General features: G+C 38.3%; 4 protein-coding genes and 1 long non-coding RNA gene across 5 annotated transcripts; 4 read left to right on the top strand and 1 right to left on the bottom strand.

The window, feature by feature from the left end:
* Window positions 1–444: 444 nt before the first annotated feature.
* LOC111779739 (aluminum-activated malate transporter 2-like) lies at window positions 445–4,109 on the top strand. The gene is made up of 5 exons (XM_023659860.1): window positions 445–1,096; window positions 1,180–1,320; window positions 2,642–2,914; window positions 3,146–3,384; window positions 3,500–4,109. The coding sequence occupies exons 1-5, from the start codon at window positions 823–825 to the stop codon at window positions 3,923–3,925; spliced, it is 1,353 nt and encodes a 450-aa protein (XP_023515628.1). The 5' UTR covers window positions 445–822; the 3' UTR covers window positions 3,926–4,109.
* Window positions 4,110–8,768: 4,659 nt separating this feature from the next.
* Window positions 8,769–11,874, top strand: LOC111780688 (aluminum-activated malate transporter 2-like). Its single transcript, XM_023661159.1, has 6 exons — window positions 8,769–9,054; window positions 9,135–9,275; window positions 9,750–10,022; window positions 10,113–10,222; window positions 10,319–10,465; window positions 11,425–11,874. Exons 1-6 carry the CDS (start codon window positions 8,769–8,771, stop codon window positions 11,872–11,874), a joined length of 1,407 nt encoding a protein of 468 aa, XP_023516927.1.
* A 1,419-nt stretch (window positions 11,875–13,293) lies between these two features.
* On the top strand, window positions 13,294–14,710 carry LOC111779738 (photosystem I chlorophyll a/b-binding protein 3-1, chloroplastic-like). The gene is made up of 3 exons (XM_023659859.1): window positions 13,294–13,529; window positions 13,758–13,819; window positions 13,911–14,710. Exons 1-3 carry the CDS (start codon window positions 13,386–13,388, stop codon window positions 14,524–14,526), a joined length of 822 nt encoding a protein of 273 aa, XP_023515627.1. The 5' UTR covers window positions 13,294–13,385; the 3' UTR covers window positions 14,527–14,710.
* A 1,658-nt stretch (window positions 14,711–16,368) lies between these two features.
* LOC111780610 lies at window positions 16,369–17,959 on the top strand. The gene is made up of 2 exons (XR_002812866.1): window positions 16,369–16,908; window positions 17,739–17,959. It is a non-coding gene; the product is annotated as an uncharacterized LOC111780610 (long non-coding RNA).
* A 401-nt stretch (window positions 17,960–18,360) lies between these two features.
* LOC111780609 lies at window positions 18,361–20,731 on the bottom strand. Its single transcript, XM_023661050.1, has 4 exons — window positions 20,605–20,731; window positions 20,150–20,362; window positions 19,364–19,753; window positions 18,361–19,267 (listed from the first exon to the last, which is right to left on the bottom strand). Exons 2-4 carry the CDS (start codon window positions 20,349–20,351, stop codon window positions 18,585–18,587), a joined length of 1,275 nt encoding a protein of 424 aa, XP_023516818.1. The 5' UTR covers window positions 20,352–20,362; window positions 20,605–20,731; the 3' UTR covers window positions 18,361–18,584.
* Window positions 20,732–21,261: the final 530 nt, after the last annotated feature.

Below are 21,261 nucleotides of genomic sequence, written 5' to 3'. Positions count from 1 at the left end.
TTTTTTTTTTTTTTTTTTTTTTTTGTCATTTTAGTCTTACTATAATCTCTAGTAGATATAGTAAGAGACTGAAACGAGAAAAAAGTTTTTCTAAACACTCAAATGACACTCGTTTGAAAAATAAAAAACGTCATCAATGGTACTATGAGATCCCACATCAAACAAGGGTGTAAAAACCTTTCACTAACGGAAGCGTTTTAAAATCTTGAGAGGAAGTCTGGAAAGGAAATCCCAAAAAAGACAGTATCGACTAGTTGTGGTTTTGGGCCGTTACAAATGGTATTAGAGCCAGACACTGGGCGATATGTCAATGAGAAGGTTGAGCCCCAAAAGGTGGTGGATACGAGGAAGTCTGACCACAAGGACACTAGAACCTGAAGGGGGTGAATTGGGGGGGTCTCACATTGATTGGAGAAGAAAACAAGTGTCACCGAGCAGGCTAGGCCCTGAAGAGAGTGGATTGTGAGATCCCACATTGGTTGAAGATAAGAACGACCCTTGAGGGGGAGCTTAAAAAGAAAAGCTCAAAGAGGACAATATCTACTAACACGGTGGACTTGGATCGTTATAGGTACCATTAAAGATTTACCCCCTTAATTTAAAAGGGTTTTGAGTTTTTAAAAAAATTACATACCAATAAAGGTGACACTTTTTGTTGGCCACACACTCTCAAGCTACCATCTTGGGTCCTTCCTATATATATACATATATATGGCAATCTAGGCTTCATTACCAAATCTCATTACAAGAGAGAAACTTTTCCCATCTCGCTCTCACTCAATTGCGAAGAAAAACCAAGTTTGAGCCGCTTTGGCCGTGGAGATGGCCGATGAGAAGAACGAGGGAGTTTTGGCTCGTTGGGGCAAAGGGCTCAAAGCCAAATCTTCGAGCCTAATGGCGAAGGTGGTCGAGTTATTGAGAAAGACAAAGAAACTAGCCAAGGATGATCCAAGGAGAATTGTTCATTCTTTCAAAGTCGGCTTAGCCATCACTTTGGTGTCATTGTTCTACTACTTCGAGCCGCTCTATGATGGCCTCGGCGCCTCGGCTATGTGGGCTGTCTTGACTGTCGTTGTTGTCTTCGAGTTCTCCGTAGGTGAATATATTCTCATTTTTATTGTATGTTTTGTGGTAGATATCTTAATCGTTGAGCTATATTTATTGGTTTGGTTGAAATAGGAGCGACGCTCGGACGGGGATTGAATAGGGTTTTGGCAACGTCCTTGGCTGCGAGTTTGGGATTTGGAGCTCATTTTTTGGCGGATTTGGCTGGAGATAAAGCTCAACCTGTTATTCTATCGCTCTCTGTTTTCTTTTTTGGTATGTAATTCTACTTCAAAATTCTTCAAAATATATAGTTTCTAATATTATTTTAATTTTTTTTTTAAAAATACATAAATATCATGGGATACAAGTTTGTATTTTAATTCTTAGTCAGGATAGTAATTATTACTTTGATACTAGCAATTACAGAGATTTTGAACAATTTCTTGAGTTTCCATATTAGATAGATGAGAGTGGGGAAATCTCTCCTTAATAAACTCGTTTTAGAACTGTGAGGTTGACGACAATACGTAACGGGCCAAAGTCTACAATATTTGCTAGCAGTGGGCTTGGGCCATTACAAATCGTATCAAATCAGGCACCCATAGCGTGCCAGCAGACCCTTAAGAGGGTGGATTGTGAGACCCCATATCAGTTGGAGAGGAAAACGAAGCATCATCCTTGAGGGTGGGTTGTGAGATCCCACCCTCTTAAGAGGGTGAATTGTGAACGAAGCATCGCCCTTAAGAGGGTGGATTGTGAGGCCCCATATCGGTTGGAGAGGAGAACGAAGCATCGCCCTTGAGGGAGTGGGTTGTGAGATCCCACATCAATTGGAAAGGGGAACGAAGCTGACCTTTAAGGAGGTGGATTGTGAGATCCCACGTTGGTTGGAGAGGAGAACGAAGCTGGTCCTTAAGGGGGTGGATTGTGAGGTCCCACATCGGTTGGAGAGGAGAACAAAGCTGGCTCTTAAGGGGTGGATTGTGAGGTCCCACATTGGTTGTGGAGGGGAACGGAGCATCGGCCTTAAGAGGGTGGGTTGTGAGATCTCACATCGGTTGGAGAAGAGAACGAAGCTGGCCCTTAAGGGGTGGATTGTGAGATCCCATATCAGTGGTAGAGGGGAACAAAGCATCGCCCTTGAGGTGAGTTGTGAGATTCCACATGAATTGGAAAGGGGAACGAAGCTGGCCCTTAAGGGTGGATTGTGAGGTCCCACATCGGTTGGAGAGAGGAACAAAGTTGGCCCTAAAGGGCTTAATTGTGAGGTCCCACATCGGTTAGAGAAGGGAACGGAGCATCGCCCTTAACGAGGTGGATTGTGAGATCTTACATCGGTTAGAGAGAGAAACAAAGCATCGCCCTTAAGGGCTTGAACTTACAATTTAGTTACGTAAATATTACCTATATAAAAAGATACTCTTTAAGGGAAAATTGTGCATTTTTTTTTTCTTTTTCTTTTTTGAAGCTCCAATAGATGATAGATTCCAATCTCTAATTTTTTGGTCAAAAGAATATGTTTTTAATCGATTGAGCTATACTTAAGTTGACATTCATGTGTATACACTGATTGAATTTGATATTATGAATACAGCTGCAATAACAACGTTCATACGATTCTTCCCTCGAATAAAGGCAAGATATGACTATGGCTTCCTCATCTTCATCCTGACCTTTTGTTTAGTGTCGGTCTCCGGTTACCGAGATGACGAGATTCTTCAAGTCGCTTATAGGAGAGCTCTCACCATTCTACTAGGCACCTTCATTGCCATTCTCATATGCTTATTCATCTGCCCTGTTTGGGCCGGTGATGATCTCCATTCTCTTGTCTCCAACAACATCCAACTTCTCGCCAACTTCCTCCAAGGTGTCTCTCACTCATTAGCTCATCATCATCGTATTATTGCTCATAATTTTGCTTCCTTGTCTCTAATAATTGTTTCATGAAAATTCGAATATGTTCTTAATCATAGACGTTTGAAATATAATTTTTAAATCGAGTGTCGACTATTTTTTAAAAATTATTATGAAGTTCGCACTGATTGATTGATGTAGAAAAGATAACTTAGTTTTGATTCCTATGTGTTTTGGTTTGCAGGTTTTGGGGTTCAATATTCAAATGAATCGAAAGAAGATGAGCTTCTTGAAGGATGTAAGAGCGTTTTGACGTCGAGACAAACTGAAGAGTCACTGGTTAACTTTGCAAGGTGGGAACCACGCCATGGGCCCTTCAAGTTTCGTCATCCATGGAAGCAATATCGGAAGATTGGAAGTTTAACGAGACAATGTGCTTATCGTCTTGAATCTCTCAACAGCTACCTTATCACTGAAACTCAAGTAAGAAACTTTAATCACACCAAACGATTTGGTTAACTTTACCTGACTGTGTTAGACCCGATTTGATAAGTTTACAGATGAAATTTGACTTAGAATTCAAATGTATTTCATGTAGACTCCATTACATATCCGAGACCGACTTATGAAGTCCTGTTCTAAAATGAGCATTGAATCAAGCAACGCTCTAGAAGACATAGCATCCGACCTAAGAACGATGACTCAACCTACATTTCCAAATCCCCACATAGAGAAGTCGAAGGCAGCAATGAAGGACTTGAAGGCAGCGCTTAAGATCGGGCCGGGGGACGGGGACATTGATCTCCTAGAGATAGTACCGATAGCGACCGTGGCTTCGTTGCTCATTGATACCATTTCTTGCATTGAGAAGATTGCAGAGTCAGTTTGTGAATTGGGTTCACTTGCAAATTTCAAGTGTGTGGAAGCTGGGAAATCAAGTGGCTTGGAATTGGAACAAGAGCACCAAAAGTTGCCAACTTCAGCCATTGTTAATGATCATTGTCATGTTGTTATGGTAGATTAGTTCATTCAAATTGTTACTCATAGTGATCCATATTTTATACCAAATGCCTACGGATAGCGACTAGGTGACCTCAATGATATAACAGCTCGAGTCCAAGCCTACTACTAACAAATCTTGTTCACGTTGGTCTGTTACGTATCATCGTCAGTCTCAAAATTTTAAAACGCTTTTGTTAAGGAGAGGTTTTCACGCTGTTATAATAAATGTTTTGTTCTCTATTTTTATCTTTGGTAATAAATTCAAACCCTATTTTCTCATAATTAAATTTTATCTTATTTTGGTGTTGTCTTTATTTAGCTTTAAATTTTATGTTCACCTTTGTCTTTTTAATCACGATCCCAAATTTTCATCTTAGTGTTAAGTTGCAGTGTCACGAGCTTGTATTTATTTTTATTTGATTTCAACCTTATAATAAATGGACCCTGTTTTCCCTTTTTTTTTCGGTATTGGTCGAGAGCTGCAATGTCACATAGTGGTGTCATTTCGAAGCGTCAGTTCGTTTTCACATTTGGAGTCTTTTGTATTTTCTTTCATAACTGTATTTCGGGTAATATTTGACTTTAATTTTGAATTTTCATCTTCTATTTTTTTTAATTTTATTTGTTTTCGCTTCTGTCCTTTTTAGTCTCGATTTGATTCTCGAAGCCTCGAAAATCGGGTCGTGACACTAGCAGATATTGTCCTCTTTGGACTTTCTTTTTCTAGCTTTTTCTCAAAGTTTTTAAAACGCATTTGCTAGAAAAAGCTTTTCACATCTTACAAAGAATGATTTGTTCCCATCTCTAACCGATGTGCGATCTCACAATCTACTCCCCTTCGAGGCCCAGTGTCTTCGCTGGCACTCGTTCTTCTCTTCAATCGATGTGCGATCTCACATAAGTCCAACCTCATTCTCAAATCATAATCTCGTTGCACCAATCAACGTGTTCTTATTTAGACATCGAAATATGTCTATCAACCACCACACTCTTGTGTAATTTCTTTCTTTTCTTCACGTAAATCTCGTTGAGCACGTTTGAATCAGGTGAACTCAAACGGGTCATGATCAACTACTTAGTCTCAAGTTTGAATTACTCAGAATTTTCTTGGTCGAGTCAATTAAATTACAAGGGACCACGAAGAATTGTATCGATCCATTTGGAGTCTCCACATGGGAGTTATTGATCAATAGCAACCTACCAAAGAACCAAAATAGAAAGAAAGAAAAGAAGAATGGTCGATGATCTCAAACGGTCGTTCTAAGCCTAATAGTGGATTTTACAGCTATAATTGTTGGAACCAACGAACAAGTTCGTACTTCGAAACTATAAAAAGTTGAGTACCTGAGTCCTTCCATTTAGATCGGACTAGAAATACATGAATCTAGGAAACCTGGCTCGATGCGCCTTTTCTTACTCTCTTCTCCATATGTTTTAATGAATGCACCAACGCGTGATAAGGGTTGCTAGGTTATAAATTTACCATCACTACACGAAATGAACTTTAGTTTAGTGAATTGACGTAGTCCTTCGATGGTACATTGATTTCTATATCACGTAATATCTTGAAATATTAAAAAACTTGAAACGGGTGTTAGGATCGCACAACAACGCACACGCTCGATCTAGATGAACCCAAAGAATGGAATAGAGAAAACTGCAAGGAGAACTCTGGCTAAAAGGATTTGTTTTTATTGATGACTTCACGTATATAGAATTGTGATGACTTCCCCTATATAGAATTACAGAAAATAGAAAGTAGGAGATATATATATGGTTCAGTTTACTATATATAGTTTTACCACATTTAACCATCTACTATATATAGCGCTCCAACTTTACCAAATAAGCGAGACAACAGGAGTTATGAAATGTGTTGACAAAGGTTCAGTTTACTATATATAACTTTAGATCCTACATCAATGGAAGAGAAAAACGAGACGTTTTTTATAGGGTATGAAAACCTCTCACTAACAGAAATATTTTAAAAACTTAGACGTGCGGCAATACGTAATGAGCCAAAGCTGACAATATGCCAGCGAGAACGAAGGGGAATGAAGTCAAAGTCAGACACTGGACACTAGGCGATGTGCCAGCGAGAATGCTGGTCTCCAAGGGGGTGGATTGTGACATCCCACATCGGTTGGAGAGGGGGCTGAATGAGGATGTTTACCCCAATAGAGTGGACTGTGATATTCTATATCGGTTGGAGAGGAAACGAAGTATTCTTTACAAAAGTGTGGAAACCTCTCCCTAATAGTCACATTTTAAAACTGCAAAACTGACCGGAATACCTAACCGGCCAAAGCAGACATAAAATGTTAAAACGAAACTCTAATCTAAATTCTCAAATGACCCAAACAAACTCTCTCAAATTGGTAACCTCAATTATGAAATTTCATAAAGTCTATGAACAGTTTGACAACTAAATATATTAAATGTTTCATGTGAAGAGGATGAATTTCTCTAAGAATTATTTTGCTGTACAAATAATTATGTTTTTTTTTTTTTAAGGTTTTATAGTATAAAATAAAATAATTTTTAATTTTTAAAAATATATATTTCATGCCATTAAAAGGTGCAATAATTTCTTGATAAATTATTGAAATAATTTCTTGGTGTTGACTTTGGTCAAAATATTGCAGCTGTCTTAAACATAAAACCAGACAACAATCAACGACAAAGCTCAAACTTTAATGACACTCCTAAATTTGGACAACGTTTGAAATTTACTAACTCAGTGTCAGTCAAAACCTTAATCTAATAACTTTAATATAATATTAAAAATGGGTAATTAGTTGGAATCTTTAATATAAAATTAAGACGTTTATACTCTCGACCAATATAAAATATTTGAATCTTCTACTGCAAATCTTGTTCAGCTAAAAGACCTGTGAGTTAAATATTCGTTATTCGATCAATTCGAATATAGTTTAGAGGTTAAGACACCAACTGAATCTCACCTGCCTTCAGGGTTAGTGTGCGGAAAAAAAAATCATATATTAAAGATTCCAACAAATTACCCACCTCGAATTCAAAGTTTTTATGTCTCACATCAACAACGTAACTGTTTTATCTACTCTGAGTCGTACACATCTTCGTCTTGATCATCTGAGTGACCTAATTTATAGCTTGGACCAGCTTCGTTCTTCGACATCATCCCAAAACATTGGAGATCTACAACATCTCCCATAAGGATGGCTGCTTGGTAACTGTCGTTATAAGAAAACTCCATAAAGTGTAATAGAAAGACCAAACTGTTTGTCGTTCTCCAAGGTCTAGTTTAGAGGTTCAGTTCAATCATCTATCTATGGATGAAAATTCATTCTTAACTTCAACAACCTAGTTATTTCCTTTGTATACATTTGCATCCAACTATTAACCGAGTTCATAGACTTTCCTAGTAGGGAGTATGTCGATTTGGTCTGTCTATCAATGATCACAATTTTATCGTGTAGCCTTTAGTCATCCTCGGTAACTCAATAATGAACAGTGCAAAAACTCAAAAATGCACCCGAGCAAGAATGGTACGCTCAAAATCGATTTCGAACAGTGAATCCCTACTAATATCATTGTCGGTGAGGCAGCCACCGATTATCCCTTTATTTATTTCAAATTTAAATTTCAATTTCCATCTTAATTCGGGAATTACATCATTCATTCTAACCTATTTTATCGAGGGAATTTAAATAAACATTTCATATATTTTGGATTATATCCCAACCTCCATATTTTCTCAAAATAATTCATATTCGTATAGAGAGAGCCAAGAAACATATGATATGCATTATGAATATTTTTTTAATTTCACAGCTAAGGTGCATACATGTGACAACCAAATCTTTCTATATATGTAATATTAATATATTGTCAGAGTGTCAGTCAGCACCAATTTCTAGAAAAATAATTATTAAATAAAAATAAAAAATTGGAAAAGGTATTTCTACGAAATTCTTCCTTATAATTTTTATTAAAAAATATATAATATTCAACGTAATTTCTAAAAATTCAAATTTCAATAGTATAACATAGAATTTAGAGATTTCAACAGGGTTGAGGTGGGATCAGAAATATAAGCTCTGTTTCGAGCTTGTTTAGCTAATAGGTAAAAATATCTCTTCACTCTCTTTGTATTATCCGTTTAAACAGATATTTGTTTAAAATAGGTGTACGCAAGGCCCGACTTCACAGATTAAATAGATATCTCTAGTATGATGTGAGAGTCCTACATTAGTTCGGGAGAAGAACGAAACACCCTTTATAAGAGTGTGGAAATCTTCCCCAAGCAAACGCGTTTTAAAGCCTTGAGGGGAAACCCGAAAGGAAAGGTTCCAGAGGACAATATCTGCTAGCAGTGGATCTGGGCGGTTACAAATGGTATCAAAGCCAGACACCAGACTATGTGCCAACGAGAAGGTTGTTCCCCGAAGGGGGTAGACACGAGACGGTGTGCCAATAAGTCCCACATTGGTTCGGTTCGGTTCGGGAAAGCCCAAAGAGGACAATATCTACTAGCGGGGGATCTGGGCTGTGGATTGTGAGAGTTCTACATTGGTTCGAGAAAGCTCAAAGAGAACAATATCTGGTTACATATGATGTTGTACGGACTCGTTGAATTGAAACATGTTTTAAATCTGCAATTGAAAACATTTATTATTCAATAATAAAGTGTGAAAACATTTTTTATTATTTATTGGATTGTACGTTAACCAAGAACAGTCAAAGAAGAGTACAATCAATGAATGCCAAATGATGTATTCACATGCAAATGTGTTGTTCTCTACGCGCAATACTTACACTATATTAAGTAGTGATCAGTGCAACTCTTTTTATAATCCAAACAACAGACAAGCTTTACTCTAACAATGGCAACTGAGAAGAGCTCCAATGAGTATGAAGGGTTGCTACCTTTTTGCTTGAGGTGGGTGAAGCCGATATTCGCGAAGCTCCCAGCCATGGCGGTCGAGCTAGCGACAATGACAACGAAGCTCGCGAAGGACGACACGAGAAGGGTAGTTCATGCTTTGAAAGTGGGATTAGCTATAACTTTGGTGTCTTTGTTCTACTATTTCAAGCCTTTGTATGACGGGTTTGGAACCTCCACAATGTGGGCTGTTGTCACCGTCATTGTCGTCTTTGAGTTCTCCGTTGGTACGTGTAGTATTGATAGTAAGCAATGCTCGATGTTTTAAGTTGGTAAATTATGATAACTCATGACATTTTTTGAACAGGAGGGACACTAGGACGAGGTTTGAATCGAGTTATGGCAACTCTTTTAGCTGGAGCTCTTGGGTTCGGAGCTCACTATTTGGCAAGCTTGGGTGGAGATACTGGCCGACCAATAATGCTTGGCTTGTTCGTGTTCGTACTAGGTAAATTTCTAGTTATGACAACTCTTTTAGTTTATGAAATTTAGAAACGTTCATTTAGTTCACGAGATCTACGAACAAAATAGGAAATAGAAAAGGGAGTAGGAAGAATCTTTGTTAGATAAACAGGGTCGAAGACCGGGATTGTATTCCCCTTACTCACCCAGTTCCCCACTATTACATTTTTAGTAACATATAAATTATGCATTAAAAAATAACTATTTTAAACAAAATTTAAAAAATGGGTCGGAAACCTGATCCCCATTCATCCCCACGGAAAATCTCCACCCAAATTCCCACAAAAATAAAATAGAAATTTTCGTGGGGATGGAAACTGAAGTAGGGGCGGGGACAGAGATAGAGAAGGTTTTCCCGTTTTCGCCTCGTAAACATCTCTAACGAGGCTCGTAAAATAGATAGTTTGAAGTTCAAATTTAATAGCGATTTAACTTTTGATTTGAAATGGATGGCATGCAGCTGCAATATCAACTTTCATAAGATTCTTCCCAAAGATGAAGGCGAGATACGATTATGGGCTGCTCATATTCATCTTGACATTCTGCATGGTATCATTGTCCGGATATAGAGACGATGAAATTGCAAAGCTTGCATATAGTAGGATGCTAACCATTCTCATCGGATGCTGTTTCACTGTCTTTGTTTGTGTTTTTGTCTGTCCTGTTTGGGCTGGCACTGATCTTCACCATTTGGTCGCCAACAACATTGAATCTCTTGCCACTTTCTTTCATGGTACAAATCAAATTATGTTTGGTCGTTTTCATGAGAGAATCTATTGGCTCTTTGATTTGGTTGATAGATTTGTAAGTGAATCTTTGGCAGGGTTTGGAGCTGAGTATTTTGGATTACTACAAGAGCAAGGAGAGGTTGGCAAGGTTGACATGCAAAAATATAGAACCATTCTAAACTCGAAATCGAACGAGGAATCGTTGGTGAGTGTGCTAAGCTAGCTCGACGCTCTTAGGGTTTGTTCGTTTCTTGTTTCTTGTTCCTTGTTTTGTGGTTAATGGGGTGATGTGTTTGGATAGACTAATCTTGCAAGATGGGAGCCTCGCCATGGCAAGTTCAGATATCGCCACCCTTGGAAGGTATACTTGGAAATTGGAAGCTTGAATAGAGAGTGTGCATGTCGCCTTGAAGTTCTTAATGGCTACCTTCAAACGAAACGAACTCAAGTAAGATTCGATGCATGTTTTGCTCGTTGACTTTTAGAATGTGAACCTAACATTAGAATTGTAATTGTCCAACCCATCCAATCCAAGCCACAAGCCACAGCTAGTAGATATGGTCCTTTTTGGAGTTTTCCTTTCGGATTTTGTCTCAAAGTTTTTAAAATGTGTCTGTTAAGGAGAGGTTTCCACACCCTTACAAAGGATGCTTCATTCTCCTCCCCAACAGATGTGGGATCCCACAATCCACCCTCCTCCGGGGCCAGCGTCCTCGCTGGCACTCGTTCTCTTCTCCAATTAATGTGGGACCCCCCAATCTACCTCCCTGCGGGGCCCAACGTCCTTGCTGACACACCGCCTCGTGTCCACCCCCCTTCGGGGCTCAATCTCCTCGCTGGCACATCTTCTAGTGTCTAGTTCTAATACTATTTGTAATGACTCAAGCCTACCATTAGCCTATATTGTCATCTTTGGGCTTTCCCTTTCGAAATTTTCCTCAAGGTTTTTAAAACGCATCTTCTTGGGAGAGGTTTCCACACCCTTATAAAGGGTTCTTCGCTCTCCTCCCCAACCGATGTGGGATCTCACAATCTACCCCCTTTCAGGGCCCAGCGTCCTTGCTGGCACACCGCCTCGTGTTCACCCCCCTTCGGGGCTCAGCCTCCTCGTTGGCACATCGCCCAGTGTTTGGCTCTGATACTATTTATAACGATCCAAGCCCACCACAGGCAGATATTATTCTCTTTGGATTTTCCCTTTCGAGATTTCCCTCAAGATTTTTAAAACGCGTATGTTAGAGAGAGGGTTCCACTTCGTTCTCCTCCCCAACCGATGTGGGATCTCACAAAAAAGAACGAGAATACTAATACCATTTTAGAAAATAAACAACTATCTATTTAGTTATAAAACGGGTCTTATTAATAAACGATAAAAACCCTATTCTCATAATCTTTTCTTTGATGCAGATGCCATCTCAACAAATCCATGGTCCATTTCAAGAGGAGTGTATGAAGATTTGTAGTGAATTAAGTAATGGATTAAGAGAATTAGCAATGGGATTAAGGAAAATGGTTCCACCACTAACAGCCAAAGCCCACATAGAGAAAGCAAAGATTGCAGCTGAGAATCTCAAGTCCCATTTGGAAGAATGGAGATTTGAAGAAATGAATAATAACAATAATGCTTTGGAGATTGTTCATGTTGCTTCTTTGTCACCACTTCTACTTGACACCATTTGCTGCATAGTAAAGATTGTGGATTCAGTCCAAAAGCTGGCTTCAATTGCAGGCTTCAAGGCTGTGGAAGTTCCATCTAGTGTAGCACCTGAGCAAGACCAGGGTTCAATGCAGCCATGCCATGGAGATGTTCTTGTAGCTCATCATGTCATTATGATTCATGAAGAAGCTCCTTGTTAATGCTTTGGAAACATTCTCAAAGCCATAAGAGGATTTATACATTTTGTTTCCCTAAAGAGAGCATATAGATCTTTGTTTAAAGTGGATGAATTATGTCTTTTTTTTTTTTTTTTTTTTCNTAAACAATAAAATCAAAAGATTTAATTATGTAGTAAGGGTTTCTTGAATGTATTTTAAAGCTTATTTACATAGTGGCTAATTATGGTATTATGGTAATAAAGTATAGAAGTTATAACTCTTGAAATGCCTGTGTAAGGTTGTTTTTATTTTGAGACTATATGAAGACATAGTATGTTATCTTTGTAAAATAGACTTGGAAAATGTAGTAAAATGAGCATTTGTGTTTTTCTTTAGCCAATGGATAAGTTTCTTTGCAATAGCCATTATCAGTAGTTTAGGTTACTTGTAGAATCATTCAAGCTTGAGATGATCAATCTTGCTTGTGGAGTGATTCAAATCTTGAACAAGTGTTCTTGTCCTGAAATATTCGTTCAACAAGATAATCTGAATCTTACTTTCCTTGTAGTGATGGCTTGTCATTTGGTATCAGAGCTTTTCTTTAGGTTGATTTCTTATCATTTGATATCAGAGGTTTTCCTTTGATTGATTTCTTATCATTTAGTATACCGCTTTCTCTTAGGTTGATTCCTTGTCATCCATACTGTAAACGGATAAAAGTCTTATACATGTCTTTGCATAGGGTTCATTTGGGAATGATTTACCAAGATCAAAAGCAATTATGCTCGAATTCTAATTGTTTAAACAGTTTATTTACATGTCAAATCACTTACCTACTATTGTCTCATGCATGCGATGACGTGGAGATTCAAATGTCAATGAATTCGTCTTTCTTCCTTTTTTGTGTTCAACAATATGCAGAGTGGAGATTCAAACATTTGACTTTCTAGTCGATGATACGTACTTTAGGTCAACAATATGGAAAGTAAGGACGTTTGAACATATAACTTCTTAATCAAGGTTATATATACGTATGGATCGTTGACATTTTTAACTCTATCAATTTTCTAAGATTAATCAAATTGGGCAAAGCTTTTCTTCGACCATGGTCATATAAGGATCCGATTATATCCTAAACTGAAACTTCAATGGTACATGTAATCATGTGAAAGTATGCGCATATGAGCTCAACAATTACAGGATGAGAGTTTGAACCATTGACTTTTAAAACGAAAACCGATCATAGCATCCTCAAACTAAGCGTTAGATCATGGATATTACATAAAATAGGTGCCACGTGGGAGAGCTGGCAAGTCAAAACAAGTAGAGAAGTGGATGACAAAGATAGCTTGAGGTCCACGTGGACAGTTGCAGTTGGACTCATAGATCCCAACCTAATCCAATAACCTAGGACACCTCGAATCTCAACCAGAATTTGGATTCTAAAATCTATGACTTATCTCATTCTTTCCTATTCCCATTTTATCATTCCTATTCTTCCTCTCACATCACTCCCCACCAACCCCTTCTCCCCTTCCCTCTCAAACAAAGCCATGGCCACTCAGGCACTTGTTTCATCTTCCTTAACCTCCTCAGTTGGCGCCGCCAGACAAAGATTTGGTGCCAAACCCTGTCTTGGATCCTCCACAAAACAAGCTTCTTTTGTTGTTAGAGCTGAAGCCACTCCTCCCGTTAAGGTTATTCTCGCCCCTTTTTAATCGATGTTCGTAATCTTTTGTTGAGCATTGTGCTAGTTTTCGAGCTCCGAGAGTGTTACGAAGATGCGTAAAAGGCTAAATTTACTATAACGACCTTAATCTATTGACTTTACCGCTTGAGTTTAAATGTAGCTCAATTGAGTCAGACATCTGTTACCTTTTCTAAATAGTATTGATCGTGAGATTTAATATTGTATTCTAATGCAGCAAGGAGCCAACCGAGCATTATGGTTTGCTTCAAAACAAAGTCTTTCTTACTTGGATGGAAGGTATATATATATATCTTCAATCAAAAAGTTGACGTTAGAAATGAGAATGTTATCAAACAAATCTAAAATAAAGCTTTGGCTTGATTGACAGTCTCCCAGGCGATTACGGGTTCGACCCACTAGGGCTATCGGACCCTGAAGGTACGGGAGGGTTCATCGAGCCGAGATGGTTGGCATACGGGGAGGTAATCAACGGGCGGTTCGCAATGTTGGGAGTAGTAGGAGCCATAGCCCCAGAGATATTAGGGTCACTAGGGCTAATCCCACAAGAAACAGCCCTCCCATGGTTCAAAACTGGGGTGATCCCACCAGCAGGGACCTACAACTATTGGGCAGACCCCTACACCCTATTTGTACTTGAAATGGCTCTAATGGGGTTCGCTGAACATAGAAGATTTCAAGATTGGGCTAAGCCAGGGTCCATGGGGAAGCAGTACTTCTTGGGTGTAGAGAGGTTCTTGGGTGGGTCAGGGGACCCAGCTTACCCAGGTGGGCCCTTGTTCAACCCTCTAGGGTTTGGGAAAGATGAGAAGTCAATGAAGGATTTGAAGCTAAAAGAAGTGAAGAATGGAAGGCTTGCAATGTTGGCCATATTGGGTTTGTTTATACAAGGACTTGTCACTGGCGTTGGCCCTTACCAAAACCTTTTGGATCATTTGTCTGACCCTATTAACAATAACCTCTTGACAAGCCTTAAATTTCACTAGATTTGTAACGGGTCTCGATCGTTACGTTTTGGTTGAACAATCACTTATATATCGGTCGATGCTTCTTGTTTTGTTAGTAGATAATGAACTAATCATTGAAAAATACTTGTACGAATGGAACGATGGGTCTGATCAGAATAACTCAACCACTTATATATATCGGTCGATGCTTCTTGTTTTGTTAGTAGATAATGAACTAATCGTTGAAAAATACTTGTACGAATGGAACGATGGGCCTGATCAGAAAAAAGTTATGGATATATACAAAAGATTATGGGAATGTTGACAAGTATCTTGAATTGTGTGCCGTCAAGGTGGGAGGTCAGTAGGATAGAGTCGAATCGGGAGTCGTGTGGGTGTGGTTCTTATTTCGCTAGTTGTTTACACAAGGCTATTTTACTAAAAAAATATATTTCTCGAGCTAAACAATCTCAAGTTAAACAACTGTTATTATCTAGGAATGTACACGAGTTTGGTTGAGTTGGAAAAATCTTTTGAACCAACTCGAATTAGGTTGGTGACTGAAGTAACGTGAATAGAGTTGACATCCAAAACCCAATTCAACCCTCTATTTTTTAGTTAGATTGGATTCGGTTTTCGAGTTGTCTTTTTTTAATTATTTAAAAAAATTATATTTATCCACAATACATGTTATATTAAAGTCTAAAATCTCATCTAATTCAAATATTAAACATTCACCGGTCACAATGCATCAATATCAGTCACAAATGTAAAAAAAAATTCTTAATCTTCGTATAATAATCTTAAAGTAGAGTAAATATAACAGTTCAAGCTCACTACTAGTAGATATTGTTCGCTTTTGCTCGTTATGTATCGTTGTCAGCCTCACAGTTTTAAAACGCGTCTACTAAAGAGAGGTTTCCACACCCTTATAAGGAATGTTTCATTCCCCTCCCCAACCAAGGTGAGATCTCAGGAATGTTTCATTCCCCTCTCCAACCAATGTGAGATCTCATAATACCTTCTTGGGCTGTTACAACAAGGTCAAGTTGGGTCGTAACAATATTTTCAAGTTGGTGGAGTGGGTCAGGTTGACCAAACTAAAAAGTGTCTGAATCAACCCAAACTTGTTCAGTTTTCCAAAAATTTAGTAGTCTGAATTGATCCAGTTATATGAACACTCTTTGTTTGTCACACTACTTAGTAACGGACTCTGATACTATTTGTAACAATCCAAACTCATTACTATCAAATATTATCCGGTTTAATCGATTCAATATATATATATATATATATATATATATATATACATGAGCATACGCTGCTTGGCCGTAGGCAACGCAAGAGCGAATTGGCTTAGCTCACTTGTCGTTGGAAAGTGAGTGTCGCACCATCGCAAGTCCACTGCCATCAAAAGTGCGATTGTGACAAGTGGCATCAGAGCCAGATTTTAGAAAACGAGGGCAGAGAGAGATTTTTGAAAGAGACGTTATATAAGCAAGCAAGAGATAAATAACAACGGCTCACAGTATATAACCTTGGGTAGTAGGGAGAAGTTGACAACCAGTCGTATTCCCCTACAGTATATTCTGAAGCATTTCATGTCTGACACGCCTAGACATGATATTTCTGAAACATCCTACCTACTATAAATACAAAAGTAAAATACTAGAATATGAAAAGACATAAACAGACTTGTCATGGGCATGCGGCCAAAAGTAAAATACTAGAATATGAAAAGACATGAACAGACTTGTCATGGGCATGCGGCCGAGCATGACCGTGATATATATATATAGTTGTCGGTCTCGAAATGAATTATTGTAATGAATTATTAAGAAAACGACGAAATCATCACTTATTTAACGAATTATTTAAACCCTCTTCAACGATCCCTTCCCCACACCTCAAACCCTCCATCATCAATGGCTTCCTTCTCAAGAAACCTCTCCCCATTTTCACTATTCCTTCTAATTCTCGCCATTTCCACCCAAACCCATCTCTCCTTTTCATCAATAGACAAACCCCTCAACCCAACAGACATCCACGAACTTCTACTCCGTTACGGTTTTCCCGCTGGTCTCTTACCCAACAATGTCAAGTCCTACACTCTCTCAGACGACGGCGCCTTCGAAATCGAACTCGAAACCGATTGCTATGTGATGCTCAGTGAGCTGGTTTACTACGAAAAGAAAATCACGGGGAAATTGAGCTATGGGTCTGTGACCGATGTTTCTGGGATTCAAGTTAAGAAGCTGTTCTTGTGGGTCTCTGTTTCTGGGTTCAAGTCTAATCAAGGATCTGGAACCATCGTGTTCTTTGTCGGACCCTTGTCTGAAACTTTTCCGGCAGAAATGTTCCGGACGATTCCTGGTTGTAGAAGGAAGGCTTGCCTAGGAGGAAGAACAGAAGCCATATGAGGTAATTTTGATATGGGTTGGATTGGATTTGATTTTCTTGAGTGATTGATTGTTTGTTGAGTTTGATTTCTGCTTATGAATGTTCTTGTGAATCATGGGTCTGGAATTTGTGTTCTGAAATTTGGGTTGTTTGCTGTGATTTTGGATTTTGTTGACTGAGATTCTTGTTCGTATGATCTATCTATGTGGTTAAAATGAAGATCGGAAAGAAAATGTGAACTTTTATAACGGCCGAAGCACACCGCTACCGGAGATTGTTTTATTTGGGCTTTTTCTTTTCGGGATTCTCTTCAACGTTTTTAAGACGTGTCTGGTAAGGAGAGATTTACACACCCTTATGAAGAATGTTTTGTTCCCCTCTCCAACCGATGTGCACCCCTCCTGGGGTCAAGCGTCTTCGTTCTCCTCTCCCATTGATGTGGAACCCCCAACTCCACTCCTTTTTGGGGCCTAGTGTTCTCGTTGGCACACCGTTTAGTGACCATCCTCCTTTGAAGTTCAGCCTCCTCGCGCTCGGTGTCTGACTCTAATACCATTGTAAGATTCCATATTGATTGGAGAGGGGAACAAGTCATTCTTTATAAGGATGTAGAAACCTCTCCCTAACCGATGCGTTTTAAAAATCTCAAGGACATTAGGTCCCTTTACGCTACAACTACAATGATTGTGATTGGAAAGTTGTTGGATGATAGCAACATTAGCATGAATTTCTTGTCACTAAATGATTATAATCTTCGATGTCTTCTAGATATTGTTGTGTCTTGTCTGATAATCATGCTTTTGTTTTTTCTTTCCAGAGCTGACATTAATCTCTTTGTCTGTCTCTTGCAGATGGAAATGATAGCTTTCCAAGCATGTTCATCTTTGTTTCCACAATGTTAACAAAATGTTTCTTTCCATAACATTATCCTTCTACTATATCAAATTTCATTATCAAATGAAAATTTATGTATTGTCTACGGCTGCATGGCCGTTAAATGTCAAACCTCTTGCATTGTATCACTTTATTGCCTTCTTTTAACGTTTTCATGATGTATAGTTTCCTTTTTGTATTTTTTTAGTGTACTACGTTTAAACAAAATCATGTCTACGCCTCGTAGACCTAAAATGCCTCTGAATGTACCATTAAGTCTTTCCTAACAACTCCTTTAGAGCTCTCGAACAAACTACATTATTCAGACTTTCCTTATCTAAAGCCTTGAACCATCAAGTAAAGTACACTAAGTTTTTCTTTAAATAGTCATATCTATCCGCTTAATACTATCTAGATGATTCCTTTGAAACACGTTGCCAGTCTAATAAAATTTTACCATGACTACACTTTCCGGACTTCTTTATTCGACACCATAATATTTGTCAGTACAAGTTAATCAAACCAACCTTCATCCTTAAGTATTCCAATCCAGGAGAAGATGCACAAATCAAAATGGAGGGCAGAAAGGGCAAAAGCAGATAAAACCCAAATAAGGGACACTATGGAGCTTTGGATTGATGCAAAAGCATGATGATATATACATATACTTCCTACATTCTTTACAAGTATTCTTCACCTACATGATATGTTCGTCACTTTCTTTCTTTTTTCTTCTTTTATTTCCTTCTTTCCCCTATTTACAAGCCAATTTGTATGGTTCGTATACTATACTATCTTGCTATTCCAATCAAGAATATTCATGTTCATTCATTTACCTTACGACCCAGCGCCATTGGCTTCACTGCAGCCAAAACGACAGCAACTTTACACGCAAGAAATCCCAGCATTCCTATCACCACTTCTTTAGGTGACAGCATCATGGTTGAATCTCCCAAGTTGAACTTAACTGTAAGAATGGAAAGTCCAACTGCCAGTGCCAAGACCGATAAAGGGCCTCTATATCTTCGATCTTCATTCACAGTTGTTTCAGAATTTGAAGTCGGGGCAGGTAACTCGTCCACAGATCTTTGCAAGAGCAACAGATACAAGAAACCAAGAATGCCACCAGCTAAGAATGCAAGGCCGGCATTTTCACCAGCTGAGAAGGATGAAACAGATGTGCCAGCAAGAATCAACAAGGCATCATAAGTAAGCAAAGAGAGCTTCAAGTCTGCATATTCTTTCATGCTTTCCTCATTGGAAATACTGTCAATAGTGGCTAAATTTGAAAGGTTGGAGCTTCCATTCAGGAAGAACAAGGGCTCAATTCCACATACTTCTGATACCAGGCAAGGCCTAAGTTCTACCATTGATTTGTCGCCGCCCTCCCCGAGCAATATATCCTCGGCTGGGAATTCATACTTGAGACACATGTATTGAAGCTCATGCCCTTCAGATTTCGACTGAGATATGACATACAAGCTTAGACTTCCAAGTCTCCACTGGCCTGGATAAGATGAGGAAAGAAGAAACGTTTTGTTAAATTTCTAGCCAAAATCATTTTAAGTTCTGCAAAGAGACCGAAAAGTTTTTAAAACTTAACCTGAATCAACGCTGAGCCAGACAGATTCTAATCTACCCAATTTAGGTCCCTTGAGGACGAACTCATCCGAAGAACCTCTTTGGAATAAGAGAATTTCAGGACCATCCAAAACATCCTTCTCTTTTGAAAGATAATGATCTGTCGTCAAACTTGCAGGTATCCTTTGTAATATAGAATTACCCTTTTCATCTATCAAGCACAGGAGAATTCCAGCATTCAGGTCACTTAGACTAGATCCATAGAGCTTGCTAGTGCTTATATCAACCTTGAACAAGGCATGAGATTCATCTCCCTTCATAGATGATAGGATTTTCTCAATTGAAGTTTTCGTGCAGACCTCCACTTCCGAGGCTTGTAAAAGATGTGAAGGTTTGGCATAATCCTGAAAATCTGCGACCAGGTTACACGAACTTGCAAGAACTTTAATATCAAAGTAAAAAGAAAAAAAACGTAACTCAATCCAACACCAAAGGGTTACATAATTTTAGTTCCTAAAATCTGAGATTTGTGTCGATTCAGTACCTAAACTTTCAAAATTACTTGAACTTTCAAATTTTTTAAAATTAATAGATCTACTAGACATAGAATTGAAATTGAAAGTTCACAACCAAATCATGTGGTTTATACCATTGGGGGGCNATAAAAAAAAAAAAAAAAAAAAAAAAAATCTTGACTTTTCTAATGATATAGCATTGGAATTCTTGTGTCATTTCCATTAATTATTATCATAGAAACCATGAAAATGATCAAATAAATCATCCATATTCATTAAATGAAGAAAAGTACCTTGAAAACGCGAACGCTTTGCACGAATTCGAAATCGAGAAACCGAGAACCGAGAACAAATCGACCTTGAAAATACAGAGTTCAACGATTTCCTCCCAGAAGTAAAACTTTTCTGAGATGCAAAAACTAAATGCCTCGGAGAAAATACATCCATATCCACTACTCCAGAACACCAGAGAAGCATGGGAGTGACACAATCCATCACAACAAACCCTATAAATCGAAAAACAAGTTTCGTCCATCATTCGCAGAATTGAAAACGTTCCTATAACCATTTCAACTTTCCACAGGGAATTCATAATTAACAACAACATCATGATGCGAAAATGAAAAACCTCCAATCTATTTGAATCCACAGATTATCTAATCGAATGGCGGTAATATTTTGTTCTTGGATATAAAAATAATCTTAATCGGAAATTGCTCAAAGAAAAAGAAAGAATACAGAAACTCACCGGAAACTGAGATCGCACGACGAAATTAGCATAGAAAAGCAGCCATCGACGACGGGAAAATCGGAAGAAAGAAAGAAGAAAGCGTATGTCACACGGAGCCCAAGGGATTTTTGTACCATGACCTAAAAATTTGGTTTTTTTTTTTTTTTTTTTTTTAAATTACTATTTTTTGTTTTTTATTTAATTCACTCTCGCTCTCGATCCCGCTCCAACTCTAGCTCACTTTCTCGCTCTCAATCTCACTCTTTACTTCTTTGCTCTCGCTCCCTCGCCCTTGTTTTGTTGGCCCGTCAATCCGTGACAATCCCTCGACAAAGAGTGACATGCCAAAGAGAAGTAAGCGCTACCAAGACCTTTCAGTGGTTCAACGTGCTTCCTAGTCATTGCTGGAAAAAAACAGCTTCACTCGTTGTCGTTACGATTGTCGCTGGATTAGGAAGAAAATAGGAGCGACACGAGAAAAAATACTTAAAGATCGAGAATTAAGAAAAAATTAAAAAAATGAAATATTAAAATAAGTTCGAAAATGGTCATTAAACCTTAAGTCAAATATCATATAGAAATAAATTTTTTTTAGGTCAATCTATTAAATTATTATTTTTAAAAAAATTAATATATACAACTATTTATATCAATTCATTTATTCATAATTATTTT

Source organism: Cucurbita pepo, chromosome LG18, assembly GCF_002806865.2.
Source record: "Cucurbita pepo subsp. pepo cultivar mu-cu-16 chromosome LG18, ASM280686v2, whole genome shotgun sequence".
Taxonomy (NCBI): Eukaryota; Viridiplantae; Streptophyta; class Magnoliopsida; order Cucurbitales; family Cucurbitaceae; genus Cucurbita; species Cucurbita pepo.
The sequence above is the reverse complement of the archived record's forward strand: the minus strand, read 5'-3'. Positions and strand labels throughout refer to the sequence as shown.